Source organism: Zea mays, chromosome 9 (assembly GCF_902167145.1).
Source record: "Zea mays cultivar B73 chromosome 9, Zm-B73-REFERENCE-NAM-5.0, whole genome shotgun sequence".
Classification (NCBI taxonomy): Eukaryota; Viridiplantae; Streptophyta; class Magnoliopsida; order Poales; family Poaceae; genus Zea; species Zea mays.
In genome coordinates, this window is record NC_050104.1 from 10,977,845 (window position 1) to 10,996,596 (window position 18,752).

Genomic DNA, 18,752 nt, shown 5'->3' on the forward strand with positions numbered 1-18,752 from the left:
ATTCAATTTCTTTTATCTCAAGGCTCTCTATGACAGCATTAAATAGATTAGGCCATCGGGGATTGAAGTTATCTTTATTTTTATCCTCTGGCCGCCTCATTATATTGAAATCTCCCCCTATAATAAAAGGGTTCAGTTCCGCACCAACTACATTAACCATCTCTGCTAAAAAGCATTCTTGAGATTGTCCTGAGCCGGGCCGTACACTGCATAAAGGGACCATTTAAAATCATCTGATTTATTTCTAAGGAGAAATTTAGAGTAATGATCCCCCTCATCGATAGCTCCAACGTCGAAAACAACTGGATTTACACCTAAAATCATACCACCAGATCTCCCTCTATGTGGCATAGTATGCCAAAGAAAATCTATACCACCACTTAAATGGCGCAAAGTGGACTCCGAGAAAAAGTCCCTGCCCGTCTCAAAGATCGCTAAAAAGTCAAGTCGATATTTTTTAGATAACGACGCAAGGTAATTATGTTTAGCCAAGTCAGCGAGACCTCTGCTATTCCAAAAAATTCCCTTCATTTTAAACTAATTTTAGATGGTGTGATGGGTTTTTTAGAAGGCCGAGGAACCCTCCCTGCATAAGTAAAGCGATTCGCCTTCTTACGGCATGGAACAGCACTAAGGTCGTATCCCCACTCTAGATCATCATGCTCAGAATTTTCATCCCATCGCTTAATAGCATGTGAAAGATGTTCATCAATGTCATTATCATCTTCTTCATTTAAAACAGCACGACGAATGGATGGGGATGAAATACTAGAAGCCATGAGTCGATCGACCTCTATATTCTTAATAGAAATAGCTGAGGTAAGAACCTCTTTATCGTTTCTGCCCAAGCGAATCCCAACATTATTTAACTTGGTAGCAATAACTTTAGGCTTAAAAGGAAGAAACGAATACTCACTGATTTCTAAATTGCGCTTTGCCGCAAGACGCTGAGCCTTGCTTAAAGTGTCCTCATCAGAAACCACCCGCTTGCCCAAGACCTGAGTAAGATCTTCTCGGGCCATTGGTCTTTGAGAAAGAGATTTTGATTTAAAATAATCTTGAAGAGAAATCAAGATCTGGTCATTTGACTGGGCCAACTGATTGAGCGCCTGTACCATTTCATCATTTTTTATATTAGCTTTAATCTTAAATTGTTTGCATAAATGTTGTAAAGTAACTCTCGGTACCTCTGACAAAGAAGTTATCATATTGAAGGTATCACCACCATGGTCCATGCATGTATGCAACGACATCTAAACTCTGTCAACGATGGACACATGATGAGGATACACAGAGAGACAGAGGGACAAGAAAACAGCATCACAAAATCAAGCAAAATCGTAAAAAAAACTAGTGTTGCCTAGAATTGAAGTTTCATATTAATACACGATACAAGTTCAAAAGAGGAAAACCATATGAACAAAAGAAGTAAACATATCGCTAAGTTATTATTATTGACCGAATCGAAGCCGTGCATACCTTGTCAAATATCGATCTTCTCAAAGAGCGAGAGCGTCGAGAAAGGGGCGAGGTCAGACAAGAGTCAGGGCTTGCTGGTTCGCCAAGCTCGATGACCACCGGGCATAGGTCATATCGTCGGGACGAGCGAGATCAGACGGCGGCAAGACGATGGTGCGTCACAAACGAGGCATCAAAGTGGACTGACTAAGACATTATCCGAAAGAATGGGGCTAGACGGATAGAGTTGTTTTAGTGCCCAAAACCTTTTTTTTCTATACTTGACCGCAAATGAACATTATGTATAAGGGGTTATATAAAATTGAGGTGGTGGGGGCATGGTCCACTTTGCCCTGTCCGCTCCCTGAACTCTGTTAGTTCCCTTTGTCCCGTTATTTGATAAATGTTGAGTACTCTTGGTCCTGCGTTCGATACAGTGGATAGCTTTTTGTGGGATCTACGTCTATTGCATGCAACGTTCGTGGGTGATCGATGCATGCTTGCTTGAATTATCTTTCTCGCTTTTGATGCATGCTTCAAGTCCTCCAATGATTTTTTTCAAGCACTTGGTACCACACCATCCTTCATGACTATATAGTTTGTAAGATGCATTGCATGGGTTTATATTTACATGCTCCTCGCAGTGTTATCCTCGCAGTGTTATCCTAAATGGTAAACAGTCAGTCATCCTCTGTTTAGCGTTTAATCGGGCTACACGGGCGTTTAAACGGACTAAAAAACAAATTACACGAGATTAAATAGATTAAACGGTCCACATGGTTAGCTACTAAGTAGCGTTTAAACGGCGTGTCAAGTGTCTAAACGGCCGTATAAGATAACACTGACTCTCCTCGACTACTTCTCTCTTTCCAAAAAGTGTGGCACATTTATATCTAAGATTAGTTCTTCAATACAGACGACTAATCTTAGGTAAAGTGTGGCACATTTAGCCACGAACCAAACATACCCTAATACTTCTAGGGTTTAGGGCTTAGGATATAACCCTGAGGTCTAGTTTAGGTACTCTAGTATTGACCCTAATCTACATGTATTAAGATGGATTAGAGTGTAACTTAATCTAATTTACACTTCAATCAACTTCAACACATGTAGACTAAGGTTAATAATACTAGAGTATCTAAACAAAGTCCGAGGAGAAACAATTCCACACAGTGGCGGACCTACAGGGCATGCCAGGTGGGTCGTGGCATACCCTGTAAAATCTAGCCCACTTATACATATAGTTCCATTTGCAGCCCAATAAACCAGTAGAATACATAAATACGACGATGACTCTTCGTCTGTTCCGCTTCCGCCGTTCCTCCTTCGTCGCTGCGACTGCAACGTGCTGCGATCGCCGATCAGCGATCTGCATCTCTGTCTGGCCCTTGGCGTCTGTGGCTCGAGTGGGAGTTGTCGGTGGCTGTCTACAGTCTGCTTGAGTGCTTGGTCGACACAGCGACGCGCCGACAGCCGTCACTCCGTCCGTCAGCGGTCAGCCGGAGCCCGGAGCCAAGCAGCGCCACACCGACACCGCAACAAGGCAACGAGACGAGCTTACTGCGTACAGGCTAACAGGCGTACAGCACTACAGCATAGCGATCCTCTATTCCTCTTTTGTTTTCTCTCGCCTGATTCTGAATTCCTGATGGCTGATGTCCAGACCGATTAGTAATCAAGAATTCCAGAGGTACGTAAGTTTTGATACTCATTCATCAAATTGCAAATTAAATAATTAATATGGATTGCATTTTTGCAGTTTTGCCCCCTTGCAGATGCAGACTGATTAGTGATTATAGGCATACCTCATAGAAATAAAAGGTAACCCCAATTCATCCTCTGATCAGCAATGGCCACTCAAAATCAGGTTACGGCTATCTGCTAATTTTGCATTTTTATTGCAGCCATACTTCGGAAACAAAAACAGCTCCTAAATTATTCTAGCATATAGAGTATTTCACTGAATGTTAATGCATCGCCTATTTTGTTTTGTAGAATTATTGAATTATGAAGAGGAATGGAGACATCGCATCTCTTTTTCAGAAATATTCATCAAAGAAGGCTGTTGTTTCATCGTCTCCAGCTGCAACTGTGGTGGAAGATGAACCTCAAGTGCAGGAGAGAGTTACTGAAGAAATTATGAACCCTATACCATCTTCTCTGCCATCAATTCCAACTGATGATGTCTCGCCGCAGCCAACACCGGTTTATGATATCAATCGCCTTCCACATGATCCAGGTGAAAGAATGCCCATCCAAAGTTACCCTATTAATGATCAAGATGCAATTCGTAGATTATATATTCTTAAAGGTCCATTCCAACCATATGCACATGAATTTCCAAAAAGAAAAATAGGAAAGAGATATCGTCAATTCAATTTCGTTTGGTTTCATAAACATCATTGGCTTGAATATAGTATCAAGAAGGATTTGTTATAGATGTAAGAGCAAGGGGGCAGATGCATTTGTTATAGATGGTTGGAGAAATTGGAATATAGGAGAGAAGGCACTTTTGAAACATGTGGGTTCTAGTGCGCACAATGCAGCTCAAGAGAGGTATAGTGGCTTCGTGAATCCTGAGGCAACAATTGATTATCACATTGATAAGTGGAGTAAAGAGGATCTTTGTCTTTATAAGATCAGATTGACTTATTCACTTAGGTGTTTGAAGTTTCTATTGTGTCAAGGATTGGCATTTCGTGGACATGATGAGAGTGAAGAGTCTAACAACAGAGGCAACTTTCTTGAACTTTTGAAATTTCTTGCATCAAACAGTGAAGAGGTGAAGAAATATGTTTTAGAGAATGCTCCAGGTAATTGTACCTTAACTAGCCCAAAGATACAAAAGCAGATTATTCATTGTTGTGCCATAGAAACTAGAAAGAAAATAATTGAAGATCTTGGTGAAGAACCCTATGCAATTTTAGCTGATGAGTCTAGTGATATATCACATAAAGAACAACTAGCTCTTTGCTTGCGTTATGTTGATAAATTGGGAAGACCATGTGAGCGACTTATTGGAGTTATCCCTGTAGATGATACTAGTTCTTTGTCACTTAAGGAAGCAATTGAAGCTCTTCTTGTTAGCCATGGTTTGTCTATGGCTCAAATCCGAGGTCAAGGTTATGATGGAGCCAGCAACATGAAAGGAGAGATAAAAGGGCTGAAAACATTGATAATGAAAGAGTCACCTTCTGCTTATTATATACATTGCTTTGCACATCAACTACAACTAGTTCTTATTGCTGTTGCTAAGGGGAATACCGATTGTGTGACATTTTTTGATCAAATAACTCTCTTGCTAAATATTGTTGGAGTTTCTTGTAAGCGCCATGGTATGCTTCGAAATGCTAGGCTTGAGAATATCAGAAAAGCACTAGATTGCGGTGAACTTGAAACTGGGACTGGATTAAATCAAGAGATGGGGTTGCCTAGGCCTGGTGAGACTCGATGGGGCTCTCATTACAAAACTGTTTGTAGCATCATTTCTATGTACCCCACAATTCGTGGCGTACTCATCGCTCTAGGGGCTGATATTTCACATAAGGGCGATTGGACAAAAATTCATTTTGTTCCTGGAGCATTTGAGTCCTTTGAGTTTGTTTTCTTTGCACAATTAATGTTTGTTATTCTTGGATACACAAATGAATTATCTGAGTGTTTGCAAAGAAGGGAGCAAGATATCATCAATGCAATCTCACTTGTTAATGTGGCAAAGAGCAGAATGCAAGAATTGAGGTCTAATGGTTGGGATCAATTCCTACAAAGGGTTACATTGTTTTGCAATCAATATGGCATCCAAGTTCCTGCTATGGAGGATAATTATGTGCCTTATGGAAAATCAGCAAGTGTTGAGAGGGCATTTTCTGCAATGTCTTTGGTCAAAACTAAGTTAAGAAATAAGATGGGTGATAGTCTTTTGGACGATTGTCTAGTCACATTCATCGAACGAGATCTTTTCTTCAAAGTCGATGAAGATGATATAATTGAGACCTTTATGGCTTTTAGAAAGCGTCGTCCGAACAAATAGTATGGTAATTATCTTTCAAACATTGTTTCTTGCAAATTTCGTATTTCATATGTTTGGGCTCTAGTGTAAAAATTATTATGGCATACTCTTGGCTAAAATCCTAGGTCCGCCACTAATTCCACAGTGCATGTTTGCCGTGAACGGAACTGACGACGGTGTAATCGTCAGGCTATCACTGTTGAAGTGCAGACTTATTCCCAACCTACTCCTCTGTTCCCATCTTTCTGCGACAGTAGTCATCCTGACTGTCGAGTGAGAGGCTCCTGCATTGCCACATGGTACTCGGAGCACGCACGCAAGTATACTCCGTAGCAGCGAGCAACGTGGTAGCTAGCCGTGCAGCTTGTGATCACAGTCGTTGTCGTCGACCAGTACACACATCGCTCTAGCTGGCTAAAGGAGGGGTAGACTCAGAGAGAACACCGGCCGCACGGCAGGGCCCACCATCTTCTCCGTGTGTCCTCTACAGCTTATCATTAGTAATTGGATTGGATTAAACTCAACTATCTATCTTTTTAAGGGCTTGTTCGGTTATTCCCAATACACATGGATTGGATGGGATTGGAAAAAATTGTGAAGAAGTTTGACTTGTTTGGGATTCAAACTCATCCAATCCCGCTCAATCCACATAGATTGAGAGCTAACCGAACAAGCCCTAAACAGGCCTTTAATTGGAAGGGTCTATGCTAACCTCGATTGGAGCCCCAAACACACAACACTATAAATATATTATATGACTAAAGAGTCGCTGAAAAAACTAACATTAGTAGCTCGCCCTAAAACCCTAACACAGAGAACCCCGTCGCCTAAGCGTCAGAGTGCTTGAAACGCTACAATCCACGGCGGCTCGAATCCAATAACGGCTACTTCTCTATAGCGCAACGCTACGAAGACGGCAGCTGCGACAACGGATTTAATATTCTAAGCACCATACAACCTAACACTCCCCGCTTCCACGTACGCCGGGATACGACAGGAGTACGGCCGGCCGGAATCGCGCGCGCGGGCGCGGGCGATGCTGGACCTTGCGCGACGGATCCGTGAAGCAAGGGGACGCCCGAGCATGGAAATATGTCATATGTGCGAGGATCGGATCGTCGGTCAGTCGCGCCGCGCGCGCGTGCGTGCTTCCTGTCTCTCTCTCTCTCGTTGATTTGCCCCCATAGGTCTCTCGACCGGGTGAGGTCGGCCGGGCTCTCCATCGCCTCGGTTTCGGCGGACGCACAGGGTATGGGCGCACGCAGCTGATGATGGCGATGGATGCGCGTGTGCTGATTGTGCGTACGCACGGCACCGCCCCCCCCCCCCCCCCCCCCCCCCCCCCCCCCCCTCCCCCACCCCCCAACTTCGCGCTGCCATCTAGTTCAGTTCGGAAACTGCTTCGAGAGAGCACGTACGGTGCTACGACCTTCCAGACGACGACGACATATCACGTTCAGAAACATTGTCTAGCTTGTTTTGTCGGCCTATATGAAACCTTACCATAAGCCCATAAACTGTCGAAGAGAGAGAGTTATGATAAGCTCTCTTGGATTGTGGAAAACAATGTGCGGCCGAAATAAGCTTTTCATGCGTTGCCATCCCACTAGGATTACTGTTGTCTTTTGCCATCCACGACCGCGCAATTGTGGGTTTTTTTTGTCGTCTTCCACTGATTAAACGCCTCCTAAATCCTAATCTATAGTGTCCACTGTCCAGCTGCTGGATATATATGCACTTGGCCCTTGGGAGTGGTCTAAGTCTAAAGGCATGTTTGGTTCACTACCTCAGTTGCCACACTTTGCCTAACTTTTCTGCCTAAGGTTAATTATTCAATTCGAACGACTAATCTTAGATAAAGTGAGGCACATTTAGCCACAAACCAAACAGGCAAAGTGCCCCAAAGGCCAAAGGCAGACCAAAGGGGAACCGAGGCGGCGCAGCGGAGGCCTTCGTGGCTTCGTCTAAAATTCGCCAAATAATAAAGCCCTTCGTATGTTCGCTTGTTTTCGTTTTCGGCCAGAGCCAACAGTGGACACTAAACTACATAGTTCCGTGTCATCTCAATCGTGAATGACGTCAGTTCAATAACCACCATGGCAGCATTTAAGTACAGATTGCTCGATCACAATTCACAAACCATTTTTTTTCTAGCTTCTTCTCGAAGACGAGAACGTAATCACAGCACATAGAGTGAGCAGTGCATCTTCAGTTGGGCCAACGAAACCCACAAGCTAGCTTAACAAGCAAACGGTGAGGCGGTCCTTTTTTTCCTATCAGATACTGAATAAATTTATATGCCAAAAAAAAGGAGTGCACATATGCAGGGGTGGAAAGGGTCTAGCATGACCCGGTAAGGTATTGCCCGGACAATATCTTAGCCCAGTCCGAACAAATTCATATCCGTTATCAACCTTCGTTCGTCTCCTCCGCCTTAGCTTCAACCAGAACGCCGCCGCCGAGAACCGCCTCCGCCCTCCGCCGGGAACGGCTCACCACCGACCGCTAGTAGGCTCCTCCGCCCAATCTATCGATCTCGTCCCTCTGCTCAGTCTCGCTCTCGCCTCTTCTCTTCCCCGCCTCGCTCGCGTTCGCAGGAGCGCCCGGTCCATCATTTTCGTCGCTTGGAGAGCTCATACAACTCATTGCATCTTTTTTTTGACAAACAAAGAAACGCAAAGGCCGGTTTTGTTTTTCACTCGTGTAATCACGAGATATATTTATGTGCAACATCAGCCATGCCCATATCATAAGGATGCCAAGAATTACTCTAAATTCTCCGTTGCCCACCGTACGAGCAAAAGTTACAAAATGGTGATAAGCACAAAGTAGGCAGTTGCCAACATAAAAGTTTTCTTTCGTTCATTGTTGCGTTAGAACACCATGATTTTGGCACATCCTATGCCTCTCCACATATGAAACGCAGCAACCAATCAACAAATTAGAAACATATATAGAATTTCATAATTTGTTCCTTCATGCCCATTCGAACTCTCAGATCCAAGATAAATAATCCTCGGGAGAACTAAATCAGTGCAAAACATTTTCCAACTACATACAGAACAGCATAGTAAAAAGTAACTAGCCCTCGGGTACCACAAACTTTCCATTTGGCCTGCCTACTACAAAAGTCCTCAGGTACCACAGAAACTTTCTGATGTGTACTTATCAATGAAGACTACAGTGACAATGAACAAATATATTTCCACATGCAATTAGGTTGTAGACTCTTGTTCCAAAGAATCATCCAAATGTACCCAGTTACAAAGAACCCTGACCAGGTTATCACATTGCATTAGATTGCATAACACACTAAAACCCTAAAATTCACAACATTATGCGTACATAAATCAGATAATGAAACGAACATCAGAACAAAATGGAAGGCACTCAACCTACAAATTTGATTAGGAAACAAAACAATATAACAAAATGGAAGGCACTCAACCTTGGGCTCGTGCGAGATTTTGCCCAATGTTTTAACTCATAATCTACATCATACCAGTTCAGATGGGATACTGAATTCACTTGGGGGATGGAAAGGCTAACAAAAACCTCGTTATAGCTTAAATAGATCAGAAAGAGCTGCACTAAAAACAAAGGTGCTTCCTGTTAAAAGGAGCCTACTGTTGTTACATAAAGGCTCTTGTGACCCCCCCTAATTACAGATAATTAAGAAACCTTCTTCAAAAGCTGGGTCTCCAATTCATATGGCCAAGCTGTGGTTGCTGATAAGCTCCAACTTGCGGGCCTGGAGCTGCCACCCCAACCCCAACATTGGGACCAATGGCCGATGGCACCTGTTGATGCACCATGGGGTGCGGACTTACAATAGAGGGAGGTTGCTGAGGATGGTACAAGCCTGGGAACTGCACATGAGAGGATTGAGCTGTAGCATTGAAAGATGCATTTGCTGGATTTGGCACAAAAGCACCTGGTGTTGCTTGACCTGGTATGTTGTAATATGAAGGAACCTGCATAGGTGGCATCTCTCTAGCTTGCTGAATCCAGATGTCAGATGTCTCGACCTGTGAGAGATACTAAAATTAGTAAACCAAAAGGACCGAACCCAGAAACCATGAACACTATTAGCCCAAGTCTTTGTTTGGATACTCTGGTATTCACATCAATCCACGTGTATTGAGGTACACAAGAGTATCCAAACAAGGCCTAAAGATGTTTCACTATCACTCTTTTTAGAAAGAGAATGGCACCATTCCCACCTGATTTACTTTTTACAGGGAAAGACTGGGACACTGAGATAAAGTACTCAAACCCATAAACAAAGAAAGTAAAGAGTCCTATTGAAGTATTGCAAAGCAACATACCAAAACGAAAAAGATACCCATACTTAGGGCCTTAGGGGTGGTAATGGATCACGATCCAAATGGTTCTTTACAATTTGTTTGAGCCCTCAATTAATTTTAGTTCAAAAATGAATAGAAATAGAGCTCGATCCTAATCCAATTCGATCCTTAAATTTTATAGTGTAAGTTTTAGATCCCATTGCCACCTCTACCCATACTATCTAATTTGAGACTCAATAGCATTAAAAAATTGTAAACTTTACCTGTGGAGTTGAGGCATAAATGTTGTCCTTGTACTTCATCCTATTGACATCATCAACACCAACTGTGGCTCCAATAACACCAGGAGAACCCATTGTAAAACCAGCTGGATGAGTGTAATTTCCATAGCCAGAAGGGTTACCAGATGGGAGTGGTTTAAACTGTGAAACTCCATACTTCACGCTTCCTGCAGTTAAATGTGAACCTCCACTGGGCATCTGAAGATAATTATTTCCATTTGATGGATAAGGGACATTTGGCGAATAGTTTGGCATAGGCATGGGGTAAACTGGAGAATAGAGTTGTCGATATGGCATGAAATTTGGAAAATGCTGCACATGCATTTGAGGGTACATCTGTGCTGCGGCTTGTTGCTGGGAGATATGCTGCTGCTGCTGTGACGAGATCGAAACAGGGCTGTTGCTCACAATCTGTGGATTTAAAGCCTGCAACACATGTCACAATTTAATCATGATATTCACTAAGCGTTACACAAAGAGGAAGCAAATTTGTCTTCATTTTTTCTTGGACTGCAAGAATATGTTAGATAATCAGCTACTATCCACTCTTTTTCTTTTGTCATAGAAGTACAGGAAACAGGGCCTGCTCCTTTGTTTTCACCTCTGACTGTATGTAGAACAGTAGCAGAAATTGTAGGTTTTGGCTCTATGGGTAGTTTGGTGGTTTGGCCCAGTTAGTTGGTAGAATTGGTAGATAGCCTCATGTACTTTTGCTACCTGAGTGACTTAGCCGGCCAACAGGTTATGTATTTATACTGTGATCAACAGTGAATAGAAGAGTGTTCTAGGAAAACAGAAGACAGAAATTGTGGCAGTCTAATTGTCAGTCATCGTTCAACCTGAGACAAAACACAAAAAACCAAGACTGGATTCTCAAATTTTATATCAGAGCAGACTAATTTTCCTCAATTATAAACCAGCAAAGTGCCCCGTGTTGAACTCCTTGAAGCAGAACCATTTTAGAAGCAATAATGCAATAACAAGAGAACCACGTAGAGATTATTAAATGTGGAAACTAAGTGGATTAAAACTGGACTCATTAGCAGCCCTGGTCAACATGATGATGGGCCAAGACTAGTAGACTACGATGTATTGTTATAAGTTAAGCTGCCTAATGAATATATCCAAATGATTACAAGTAATAATAATATAAAAGGGACTGCAGGAGAGCAATTTAAAATAACAATACAGTGCTACCTCAGATGTGGAAGGGAGAACTTGTGAGTGAACATTAGATTCTGGCATCCTGAAGACTTGCACAGCATTATCTGCTTCCGGGTTTTCTGAAGGGTACCCCTGATGGGAGTAAGGGACTGTAAGCACTAAATAGTACATTTCATCCATATTACTCCATTTAAGGATATATGAAGATTTGGGATACAAGCAGTCAAGCTCCATAATATTCTCGTTCTCCACAAGTTTATTTAGGGTCATTTAAGTTGGACATATGAAGATGTGGTTGTTTGGCTTCAAAAGTACTAAGTATTGTAACACAAATACTATAAGGCCCCGTTTGGATCCTTTGAATTGAATTCCGTTCTAATAATCATGATTTATAGCCTGTTCATTTGGCATTAATCCGTACCGTTCTTCTACTGCTTCTAGGCCTCGGCATTCGGGTAATTCGAGTAATTTAAATTTCAGGTTCCGAGAATTGTTACCCGAAATCATAGCGGGTTTTATATTACCCGAAAATTCGGGTCCAGGTATCGGGTATTTCCGAAGTACCCGAAAATTCTTCCAATGATGTAGCCAATGCTTTCTCTGCAGGAATAATAGGAAAACGACGGGACGATCTTAGGATCCAATGGATGCCACATTCACAAAGACGAGGTCCACGACTCCTAGCAAAGCAAAAATAAAAATAAAATGCAAGAGCCCTGCTGCAAATCGACACCAAGGCATTCATCATTTTGCATTTTAGTTTAAATAACTTGGGTCAACTGGAATTGAACTGGATCCTGTGCCGCTGTGCGCAACCTGGAGCCTGCATGTGTGGTGGGCTGGCGGCTATGTGCCTGAGCGGCTGAGCCTGTGTGCTGCGTGCGCAGTGGGTGGGGAGGCGCGAGCGCGCAGTAGGAGGGTGGGGCCGCTGGCCTTGGGCGTATGCGAGCAGGGCCAGGTCCACCGGAGGCTGGAGCACGCCCGCAGGGATGGTGGCGGCAGCACGCAGGACTTGATGGTGACTGGCAAGGTGGCCAGCGTCGCAGGTGCTGGCTCTGACAGGATGAAATAGCAAACACAAACAGAAAACGGGTTGGACCATTGAGGTTTGGGAAGTTTGGGTATTTCGGGTACCGGAGGGTGGTACCCGAATTACCCGAAATAAGTTCTTAAAGTTGGTACCCGAATTTCACAAATAAAAACCGGGTTGCAGGTAATTCGGGTTCAGGTATCGGGTTACGAATTTTTTGCCCAGACCTAACTGCTTCTACAGTGTTTTTGTCTCTATGGATTGCAGGTGCACCATTCCAAACAGCCGGCTTTAATCCGAAGCAAACAGCCTAAACTAATATGATTTTATGCGGAATATACTTGTACATATTGTTGACCATATGTAGGAGATATTTATGTGCTATATTTCTACTATAGTGGAGCGAACCAAAGAACGTGTTATAAGTTGTAGAGTAGAAACATAGCCTGGTGATACATAAAATCAATTTCCATCCCCCATCCTATGAATTTGAGATAGGCTTATATATAGACTTTGGAAAGTGGTGGAATGTCAAATTCCAAGCCAAATTGCCCACTCCATTAAGTAGATATCAATTCCTTCAAAATGAATGGATCTAAACAGCCCCTAATAGAAATTAGATTTTGAAGTTACATTTTTTAAATGCCAACTATATCCAAAAAAAATGGTAACTTCAAAAAGTAATACAATCAAGGAGACCAACTAGCAACTGAATTCCAATATAATAACATTTACCTGAGAAGAGGAAGCTAATACTTGCGGATGTACATTAGGCTCCACCAGTCCGTATAACTGGGCCTCATTGTTTGTATGCATATTAGGATCTTCATGACTATAAGCCTGCAGAGTGCAGATATTGAAGTTCTAGATGTCATGGACAATGCCAAAAAACTCACTCGAAATAAGAATTACAACTTCACTGTCTAATTAATAACCTAGCAAAGAAAATGCCGAATGAAAAAGCCTTCAGCCATGTGATGTGTAACATCAACAAAGATACCCACTGACAAACCCACTACACAAATATTTCTCATTACCGAAAAAGCAGTCAAAGTCGAGGTGATTTGGGTATTGTCACCGTCTGCTGCTCCAATTGGAGTGTCGCTCTGAACTAAGCCCAGGCCATCATCATTCTCTACTTGACCACTCATTCGATCACTATCCTCAGATGGGGGCAAGGAAATCTCAGCCGTTGATGTGGACAGGTGTTGTGAAGATCTAGCTTGCTCATCCATGTCATCAGGTCCAGCATCCAAACTATCATATTCACTTGCCTGTTGAACTGACTCTTGTACACTACATATAACAAAAGAATTGTCAGAGGAAGACATATCTCTAAATTGCCCACATCGTGCCAGAGTGCAAGAATAGCATTCAGAAAGTATGACTATGATTCACCAAACGTAAAGAATAAGAAGTTATAAATGTACCCAGAACCTAAAAACCAAATGGCTATGTCAATAAAACTGCAGGCTTGTAAAGTATTTCACCATGTAAAAGGACTATAGATGCTTAGGTAGCACATAGCACATTGACAATAGATGTGACATAAACTACAGAATCAAGTTTATTGCATAAAGTATTTTAACTAGAAAAAAAAATCATAGGAACTACATAATCTAGTTGATCACTTATCAGTATACAATATCAATAACTTCAGGAGGTCAACTTCCTGACGCAATGACGATTGCCACAAGTTTATCTGTTTTTTATTAAAAGAATTGGGAAAGGTCCACCTAACTGTTCTGGTTGCTCAGTGTCTTGTGGGGTCGAGGCAGATACTTGTTCCGAATCCAAACCAGATGTGAAACTGCCAAACCTTAACTTGGTCTGCTCATATTCTGGCACACGAAGATGTTCCGGAATAATAACATGCTCCACCTCATGCAAGTTAGTTTGTGAAATTTTTTCAGGCAATTCGTTTACATTCAGTGTGTTGGCACTTTCACAGTTGCTAGCTGAAGGAGATGTAGCATCAGCTATACTGTTATCTGCATCAATGGTCGGTGACTTCTTTGTCGATTTTGGCTTCCACTCCTTAATAGGGTGTACTGCTGAAGATAAAATGTAATTTTATCAGATTGTTTACCTAATATATAATGAATAAAGAAAAACTACAAAGCCAGACATCAAGTGGCAAATATAATTTTTTAAACTCAGCAATTCTGTGGTAACACAGAACATTTCCAGAAAGTGCATTCTAAGTTGCAAATCCATTTTGCCAATTAACAAGTATTTCAGTGAATAGTCACATGAGAATAAATCTTAGGGTAGCTATATAGATCTTCATACAAAGCAAAAAGTAACATACAGTTAAAGCAAAAAGTAACATACAGTTAAAATGAAGTTAAACATGAGGTCCACCATTTTTTATATATAAGGGGAGGGGGAAAGGAATTGCCCAGGGCTGAAACCCCCACAACACAAGGTGGAGACGAATGTACATGGAAACACAAAAAAAGCACAATATGTCGATTCCTGGAACACAGTAGGCACTACACCCAGTTCTAAAATTGATTAAAACCACTTAGAGAAATAATTATGTCAAAATATCTTCGGCATGTTTGCTTTCAAACTTATAAAAGATATAAAGCACAATCTAAATTATATATATTTTTCACAAAAACCATTAGGGTTTGTTTGGTTGATCCCCAATCCAAGAGGATTGGAGAGGATTGAAGGGGGCTGAGGAGGATTTTGACTTGTAGGGAATTGAATCCACCTCAATGCCCTCCAATCCCCTGGGATTAACTGAACATGCCCTTACAGAGTTGCTGCTGACAAAAACTAACATTTTGATATGAACTCTTCTGATGACAAAAAAATAAAGCTTAGACATCACTGCCAGATGATACCTTTTTGGTTGCTAGTAGAACCCTGGTGATATCTGTTGGTGTTTTGTGCAACAAAAGATCTAACAGTGGGCCTTCCACGAAACATTGTATCAGGTCTCTGGTTTTGTTGAATGTTTCTAGACATGAAAGCTGAGTAACGCCCAGATGCCCCTACTGAGGTAAAACTCCCCCTCTGAATATTTGCATAAGAACCACTTGGTGCATGCATCTGAGAACCCGAACGGGCAGCAAATTGCCTAGTAGAATTAACAACTCCAACATGACGTTGAGCAGGTCCAACAGTTCCACCGGCAATTCTAACATTGGCTGACCCATGAGCTGGGTCAGAACCTGGAAAGTGCTGCTCATTCTGAGGGTTCTTCAAATATGGCTTCACATGCTTCTCTGTAGTACCTTGAGCATCCCTCTTCCCTTGGGTTGTGTCAGAGTTGGAGTTCTGCATAGCATTTTGATGTGTGATCTGGTCACCTGAGGTTGTAGCAGGTGAGCGGTTTCGACCAGACTGAACAAGAGTACTGAACATAGACAATCCAGTAAGGAAAGTATTAGTTTGATTATAATAAGATGTTCATGCAAAACAATTGACAAAAATTTGAAGATAGCAACTTTCATAATTGTATTTTAGACATTTGATCAGTGTATTACAGCTCTGGAACCTAGCTGCAAATGAACAACAAAATGGCCATAGCAAACATATATAAAACTAAAGTCGTAGAAAACACAGAATTCAGTCAATGCAGCTACCTGCATGCATGGAACATTTACCTCAACAAATGTACCCTGCAATTTCATAGGATTTGTTCGTGTACCATAGGCACGGAACAAAGAAACATCAAACCTAGAGCATTTAATCATTTTTACATTATTAAATTAGGGGGTGTTTGGGATGGCTCTAGGGTCCAGCTCCAGTATGGAGCTGTATTTTTAATATCAATCTAAGTAGTTTTAAAAAATATTTTTAATCTAAATAATAAACAAAAAGACTTATCTAAATGTCTTCTAAAGGCTTACAACTCCAGCTCCACGATTTTCTAGAGCACCTAATGACCTGCTTCACTAACTCCACCAAATTTTCTAGAGCTGGAGCTGTCCCAAACAGCGCCTTAGAGTTTGATAGAGGAGGCGATGTGATGCCTACACTCGATGAGATAACCTTAGCTATACAGAATATTAGGAAGTTGAATAAGTGCTTGATAGCTGCATTATACTCAGAATACAACTTAACCAGAACTACAAAATGATGACAAGATTGTTTGACATACAAATGAATGCATGGTACAGTAAGAGCAGTGGCAGAATTTGTCACAAACAATACCTCCTATCAGACATTTGTACATTTGCTGAACCTTTGTGTCCTAATTCTGGTCTGTTCTCCACCACACCATGTTGAAATCTGTTGTCCCTCACAACCCGAAATTCACGAGTAGGGCCTACATCAAGCAATCAGTTAACAATCAGGTGGAAACTGCTAGTTACACAACCAAAATATTGCACATATGTCACACAATATGTGAAAACTGCAGAAGCTTATAGTATGTCATGGGAAGCCAAGAACAAAGACAAGAAAGCTGGAGACAAACAATGTTGCCATGGAAAACAGGAAGCTATATATTTCATCATTGTCTAGAAGCATATCTACATAAGATCAGAATTACAGATGGTGGCCCTCAATTATGTTACCTGACATCTGACCCTGCTTGGGAGTTCTTTGATCATTTTCCATCTTTTGTGTATGTGGCTTCATCCATTGTGAGTTTTGCTCAACTTGTGCAGTGCTATCAGCAAAGCTCTTCTGGCCAGCACTCTAACAATGCAATAGTTTTTTCAGTGCAACGAAATAAAAGAATAGCAATGTATGATTTTCAGCATTACAGAAGCTTCATAACATGCATTACACACTTCAACAAAGAACCAATAAACCTAACATGTTTCCTCAATTGATAGAGAATTAATTTCGTTTCTTCACACCCAATTCCAGAAGCTCGCACACAAGGTAGGGTCAGGGGATGACAAGGAAAAAAGTGAGACATAGGAACACATAAGAGCAAATAAAGTGTTGTGGAATGCATGTCTTGTGCAGAAGCAGTGTGTGTGTCTACTCCTACTCCCTCAGTTCCAAATTGTAAGTTGTTTTAGCTTTTATTTCGTTTCTTCACACCCAATGCCAGAAGCTCGCACACAAGGTAGGGTCAGGGGATGACAAGGAAAAAAGTGAGAGGAACACATAAGAGCAAATAAAATGTTGTGGAATGCATGTCTTGTGCAGAAGCAGTGTGCGTGTCTACTCCTACTCCCTCAGTTCCAAATTGTAAGTTGTTTTAGCTTTGTCCTGAGTCAAACTTGCATCTAGTATTTGGAATTTGGAGGCCAGGTTTTCTTTTGCTAGCCTATTGAGTGACTATACGCAATTTAAGGACATAGAACTCCAAACGTTCCTTTTTGCTTTAGATTGTTTCAGAACATCACAAAAAGCTTAACATTGCAAGAAGAATATGTATAAGTATGCTATAAATAAAAAGAAACAACTCTAGATTTAATCATTCATCGTTCACTGAAAATGTACCCAAACAGAAAATGTATACCTCCTTCTTCTTGTCCCTTTTTCTTTTTACTTCATGAAATGGATCTGCAAGTACAAAAGGTACAAACAATGACGAATTACAATCACAAAGAAAACATGAGAAGATTTACTAGTAAGGCAATATATATTGCAAACAATGGCATCAAGCTGATCATAAAGAGATAGTTAGAACCCACGTGCTGCAAGCAATAGTAAGCACTGCCTTTTACAAATTTACAACATAGAATAGAACACGAAAATACAAGTAGCCCGGACAAATGTTAACAATTTGACCCTGCAAGAATATCATTGATATATATGGACATCATTGGCTAATCAAAATCACGAACCTCGTGATAGTATCATTAATCAATATCGATAATAACCATTAAACGGTGACCCACCCTAGCAGAGCCACCCCAAATATCCATAGCTCGAAAACCCTAGACCCGACGCGGCGATCCCCTGCGCCGGCACGGGTGCAGCAGCAGAGCCGACCCAATGCGCTAGGCGAGAGCCCACAAAACCCTAGCTCCCAGAACGGTACGAGATCGACCGAGTCGAGGCGACCCAGATCGGGAGAATAGGGAAGATGCAAGGGGACCTTGGTTGAGCAGCTTCTGCGCCGTCTCGTTGGGGTCCATGTTGGATTCGCGGAGGGTGTCCAAGATGTCGGCGTCGGAGTGGCCGACGACGACCTCCTTGATCGATTGGATGGTCGACTGTATCGCCGTGGTGGTTGTGGGAGAGCGCGCCGCCCCCGCCCTGTCGGAGCCGCGTGCCCCGCCGCCGCCGCCAGCCATGCCCGCCGCGAGAGGGGAGATCGCCCAAACGCGCGCTAGGACGGGGGAGCGGGTGGTGGTGGAGGCGCTCGCGATCGCCGCCGGAATCGCATCAAACGACACGAGGCCCTGGGTTTCGGGGGAGAGTGGGTCTGGGTTTTGGTTTGGTCGGAGTGGTTGGGGGCGGCCGGGCTCGGTGGGTGCGTGGTTTTCCAAGGGAAGGGGAAAATTGAGCTTGCTCTTTGAGTCAGGTGTCACACTCGTGAGCTTTGGGCGCGTTAACGTCTAGGTTGGCTAACGTCTAGG

The 18,752-nt window shown here is 42.3% G+C and overlaps 1 protein-coding gene across 4 annotated transcripts; it reads right to left on the reverse strand.

The window, feature by feature from the left end:
- Positions 1-8,844: 8,844 nt before the first annotated feature.
- On the reverse strand, positions 8,845-18,727 carry LOC100501220 (uncharacterized). Of its 4 annotated transcripts, none has more exons than XM_008660734.4 (11): positions 18,269-18,727; positions 17,687-17,730; positions 16,785-16,908; positions 16,420-16,534; positions 15,105-15,619; positions 13,991-14,303; positions 13,287-13,545; positions 12,985-13,089; positions 11,250-11,351; positions 10,038-10,481; positions 8,845-9,495 (listed from the first exon to the last, which is right to left on the reverse strand). In XM_008660734.4, the coding sequence occupies exons 1-11, from the start codon at positions 18,465-18,467 to the stop codon at positions 9,154-9,156; spliced, it is 2,562 nt and encodes an 853-aa protein (XP_008658956.1). In that variant the 5' UTR covers positions 18,468-18,727; the 3' UTR covers positions 8,845-9,153. The 4 variants fall into 4 exon arrangements, with proteins under 4 accessions (XP_008658956.1, XP_008658959.1, XP_008658958.1 ...); XM_008660737.4 differs by having other exon boundaries at positions 11,253-11,351; positions 13,991-14,300; positions 18,269-18,698; XM_008660736.4 differs by having other exon boundaries at positions 13,991-14,300; positions 18,269-18,698.
- Positions 18,728-18,752: the final 25 nt, after the last annotated feature.

Coding starts and splice junctions, on each gene's coding strand:
- LOC100501220 (XM_008660734.4), bottom strand. CDS start 18,467: ATGGCTGGCGGCGGCGGCGGGGCACGCGGCTCCGACAGGGCGGGGGCG. Junction 14,304..15,104: donor TTCTACTAGCAACCAAAAAG/GTATCATCTGGC, acceptor TTTTATCTTCAG/CAGTACACCCTATTAAGGAG. Junction 13,546..13,990: donor GACACTGAGCAACCAGAACA/GTTAGGTGGACC, acceptor TGTTATATGTAG/TGTACAAGAGTCAGTTCAAC.